The sequence below is a fragment of the Cryptomeria japonica genome, unplaced genomic scaffold (genome assembly GCF_030272615.1).
Source record: "Cryptomeria japonica unplaced genomic scaffold, Sugi_1.0 HiC_scaffold_116, whole genome shotgun sequence".
NCBI lineage: Eukaryota > Viridiplantae > Streptophyta > Pinopsida > Cupressales > Cupressaceae > Cryptomeria > Cryptomeria japonica.
In genome coordinates, this window is record NW_026728938.1 from 187303 (window position 1) to 192704 (window position 5402).

Sequence of the window (5402 nt, forward strand, 5' to 3'; positions counted from 1 at the left end):
CTAGATTGTTAAATAGGTTCACGTATTTTATTGATGTCTATTTAATTCTTGAGATATAAGCTACTCACTATACATAATTTCTCTATTTTTTAGGCTCTCATGAAGGATTCAAATGTAAAGAATGAGTATCACATGCTAGTATGTGCCAAGGTCCATTACTCTATCTATATTAACTATTATTTGACGTCCAAGCATCTAATTTAAACGATATATTCCACATTCCATGTGCTTTGAGATGTATTACTATTTTAGGATTCACATGCACGTCAATGTATGGTCAAAACATAATGGTAAAATATTTTAATCTAGTCAAACTATGCTTAGTTTTGGGTATATTATTAGAGGATGGATTAATTCAAACATATATCAAGAAATGATGCAATCTTGTCGAAATCTTGGCCCATTCTCTAATTAGCCACCCTTATTAATTTACATACACCCCCTTATATTCTATCTTATCCCGTGGATTCATGCACACATTCGTATGTATCACATTTATTATTAGATTATTCTCCATCCACACCTCAATGTCTAGGCATTTATTCTCTACATAAGTATTAGCCTTTTTTCTGTTACTGGTCAATAATGGGGCGTCCAATCAATATTGCACCATACAATACTGACCCTTGAGATTTAGCAATTTAAATTCGAATTTTTTAACTCCAAACCTTTTATTCTATCATAATTATATTTAGTACCTGTTTTATGTGATTTATTGAACATTTTGGTTTTTGAAAGAATTCAATGTGCATTTATTTAACATGCAGTCGCTTTGAGAATTCATTGAATACGAATTTGCATAAATGAAACATTTATCATAGAAACGCTTTTGGTTGGAGCACCAAGATGAATCTATCTCCATCAAAGTTTTCATCTTGGGAAATTTGCATGCTTCTTTTCCATTTACCTAAATTGGCCAGGCTCGTGAAGCCGACCATTCCGAAGGATAACCTAGGAGAACTTGACCCTAGTGATCTACCAAGCTCCCTAATGTGATTTTAACTATTGCGAATACTTGACAATTAGTGAAGAGTTAACTTCAAGGTAAATTGACGAAAAGTGAGATTTATTAGATCAAATGTTAGGGAAGAATTTATATTCACACATATAGAACTTACGCATATCTATGGATTTGACATAAAACAATCGTGGACATGGGGAGTGATCCCTAGTTGACATGACTTTCATGCTTATCACTGATACAACTAATACCCAATTCTTAAAACATGGATTCTTAAATTCAATTTAGATGATTTATATACTTGCATGTTCAACCACATAGATTACGCTAACTTTTATCTACTTTTTCCTTCTGGTATAAATCCTTGAGCAAAACCTTATGATAGCATATGGCAATGTGAATATATAATAGAACATTGCATATAACACTTCTGCACAAGTAAAATTGAGAAATAAGATAAATAAGAACGAGAATAAAAATAAAATTCAATTTAGATGATTTATATATGTGGATGTTCAACCACATAGATTACATTAACTTTCATGTACTTTTTCTTTCTGGTATAAATCCTTGAATAGAACTTTATGACAGGTTACGGTAATGTGAATACATAATAGAGCATTGAATATAACACTTTTGTACAAGTAAAATCTCTAAATCTTAAAAATGAATAAACTAATTAGAGCAAAATTTAAGAATGAGATAAACAAGAATGAGAATAAGTTGGAAAGCCGGATAAACCGACTAAGAATAATTATGTGTAAACTAATTTTAAATATTTTTAGAAAACTAACCCTCCGGTTACAACACGTTTTGGAATTTCGATCTGAATGGGTCCACAAAATTCAATGGGAAGAAGGAATTGGATTACGAGTTAAGTGTACGGAAATACTTAGTGAAGGTATGGACAGAAAAAAATACGATTCACTTCGAATTGCAGCAGTCTATTCTACTTCTAGAACAATTCCAGACGGGCAGAGATAGAGAAGGGGAAATTAAATAAATTCGTCTATCCTTCTAAGAGGATCGATATTGTTATGTGGACACGTCGGGGAATCTGTTGATTTTGATTTAAGGCTCCTTCTCACTCTCTCTGTGTATATATATTGCATGGAGTGGAGTAGATGAGAGCAGAAAAAGGTTTCGAGGTTTAGAAAAGAAAAAGAGAAATGGGGCGTTCAAAGCTGTTGGGTTTTGTGGTCTTGATGTGCTTTACTATTCCAACGATATCATGTTCTTCGGACAGACTGTTTAGTGGTTGGCCGAAGTCTAGCAGCGATGAAAATGTAAAAATAAGGGTGAATATGACACGCAGATCAGAGAGAGAGTTGGGTTTTTCTGAGAGATTGGTTTGGCTGTGGATCGAAGTAAGAAGCGAATGAAGAAGATAGAGGCATTGATAAGAGGGCAATTAGACGCTGAAACGCCCGTTGAAGTAGGGGATGGAGAATTTCTGATGAGCGTTGCACTGGGAACGCCCTCTGTGAGCTTCGAAGCGATTGTGGACACGGGGAGCGATCTGATTTGGACTCAGTGCAAGCCTTGCAAGGACTGCTTCTCTCAGCCTACGCCAATCTTCGACCCCTCCAAGTCCCCCACATTTTCCACAATTCCCTGCGGTGATTCTCTTTGTGACGCCTTGGGGAGTACACAAACCGGATGCAATCCAGATTGTACCTTTATGTATCAGTATGGCGATGGTTCCTTCACCAGCGGCGACCTGGCTTACGAGACATTGTCAATTGGGAGCAGCAAGTTTAAAGGCATTGCATTTGGATGCGGGCATGACAACGAAGGACAAGGATTCTCTCAGGGTGGTGGCCTTGTGGGACTGGGAAGAGGTGGTCTCTCCCTTATCTCACAGCTGGGTTCCAAAGCAGAGAACATGTTCTCTTACTGTCTTTTGCCCATCACCGACTCTTCTTCACAAACCAGCCCCCTCTTTTTCGGCGAGGGTGCTTCCTTGAGCGGAGGAGCCAAGACTCTCCCACTCATCAAGAGCAGTATCATTCCCACTTTCTGGTACATTCCTATTACAGGAATCACCCTCAATGGTAAGGCACTAGATATTCCTCCTGGAACTTTCGATCTGCAATCCGACGGCAGCGGAGGTATGATCATCGACTCCGGAACCACTGTTACCATTCTGACCAGGCTGCCTACTCTCCTCTTAAGGAAGCAATTCAGTCCGCCATTGATCTCACTCCTGTAGACGGGTCTTCTACAGGTTTGGATCTTTGTTACCACACATCATCCGCTCACCTCACCTTGCCAACCCTCGTCTTCAACTTCAAAGGCGGCGTGGATTACGAGCTTCCGGCAGACAACTTTTTCATTCAGGCATCTGAAAATCTCTTGTGCCTGGCAATGTTGGGTGAACCATCGGGGAATCCTTCCATCTTCGGAAACATACAGCAGCAAAACTTCCATATCCTTTACAACAAAGCTCAGAACACGCTCTCTTTCAAGCCCACTAAGTGTGATTCTCTTTAAATCATCATCTCCCTCTTCTAATTCTTCTTCTTCTCTTTTTCTGTCTCTCTCATTTCCTCTTCCTCTGTCCTTCGAATGCAATATGTGATCTCGTCTCCTGCGTCTGCCTATTGCACTGTCCGATATGCGAATCATGTAAATTTTCATCTTCGTAGCTGCTTATTTTCAGTAAAATTGTTTGGCCCCTGTTGTTCTCGGGGACCTTCATTTATGGTTCCTTATGATATGCTACACTATGTGTGTTATTTTGGCATGGAAATGAAGGTGCGATAATTGATTATCAAAATATAAATTGCGTGTTAAAACAACGACAAGAGAATTTATATAATTATAAAGCATTTGTAATGGTCTTATCTTTTCTTCAAGTCTTAAGTGTAAAATAAATTATTGTATGCCTATGAATATTTTTAATGGTATTTAACTTTAAGATCCGTGTCTGTGATTTATACATTCAAATAATACTTATTTTCAATCATGTCCGCATTTCACATTACTAAGATCAAACACAATTTAATGTAGCCTATATATAAGGTAAGGTTGTTGCTAAGAAGGTCTCTCTAATTTTCTCACAATTACTATTGTATAATTTTCTACTAGAGAAGACGAGTTCTCGAGAATTAAGAATATCATTTTGGAGCCTTTGCAATTTATTTAAAAGTGCTAATATTGAAGGCTATGCCTATATCACGATTCACGATTACCTATCAACGCTTTATAGTATATTCGATGACATCTTACACAAATCTTATATAGAAAACTTATTGATGGTGAATCGGGGCCTCTCATTTGAAAGGTTGCTACTACACTATCACGCACCTTAGATAATAAAATTAAATTATGTAATGTATTTGTGCTTCAGAGTATGGATGTTAGACCACACATCAATTTTCAGCCATTGATAATGTGACATGATTACTTGTTTTCAACATTTTAATACGATTGCATTAGGTTTTGGAACTTTTTTTCGTGACCTAAAAAATTAAAATATTAGTGGACTACAACATAATAAAACAATTATTGAGAAAAGTTTTGATTGCCTACAAAAAATCATAGTATCTTCACTCTTTCACCTTGTAAATCCTAACATGTTAATTTCAATTTCACATGATCTATGTTGCAGTGTCTACTTACGTATTATTATAGTCCAATGAACACAAAGGATACTAAAATCAATTATTTGAGAGAGTTGACACTTATTAGATTTTTAGATAGCCAAAAAACTTCTCAGATGAATAAAATATTGGTTGAGATAATTCTTAAATAGATATTATTATATTTATTTAAATAAACAATAATTTTTTTAAAAATATCCTTAATATAGAGGGAGAGAGAACTAATTATATATTCCAAGGAAAAAGTATTCGTAGTATTACATAGTTTACAATTGATAAAGCATTAACAAGTAAGAAACACACAATGAATTATAAATAAAACATATAAATTTAAAATAATTATTAAATCAACCTCATACTTATTTCACCTTGACAATGCAAGGAGGGTATGAGGAGGGATAGCGGCCCAATATGCTATTCATATAGTTTCTAAGGGCATTGGACAACATCTAAACTAACATCTTAGCTTATATTTTCTTAGTTTATTCAATTGGGCGATGAAGGTGAAGAGTGGAGTGCATTTACATTTGATTAAATTCTTGTTCTAATTTCATTCTTATTATTTATTTATTATCTTGTAAAACTATTGTGCTAACTAGATAATGTGCAACCTTTGTTAAGGATTTTTCCATCTCCCTCGACCCGATCAACCACCTAATGTGAGATGCATTTAGAGCTACAAGCGATATAAAAAATTCTATGTTTCTCAATGCTCGACAATGTATGTCACACGAGGATAATATTAGGAAGTTTTAGATTGAACCAGTTTAAACAGAGCCTCCTCTTTTCTTTTTTTATTTTATTTTGGTAATTACTCCTTCAGCAAGGCATTTAAC

General features: G+C 35.5%; 1 protein-coding gene across 1 annotated transcript; it reads left to right on the forward strand.

Moving 5' to 3' along the window:
* The first annotated feature begins 2339 nt into the window (after positions 1 to 2339).
* LOC131865670 (aspartic proteinase nepenthesin-1-like) lies at positions 2340 to 3454 on the forward strand. The gene is made up of 2 exons (XM_059215344.1): positions 2340 to 3072; positions 3189 to 3454. Exons 1-2 carry the CDS (start codon positions 2340 to 2342, stop codon positions 3452 to 3454), a joined length of 999 nt encoding a protein of 332 aa, XP_059071327.1.
* Positions 3455 to 5402: the final 1948 nt, after the last annotated feature.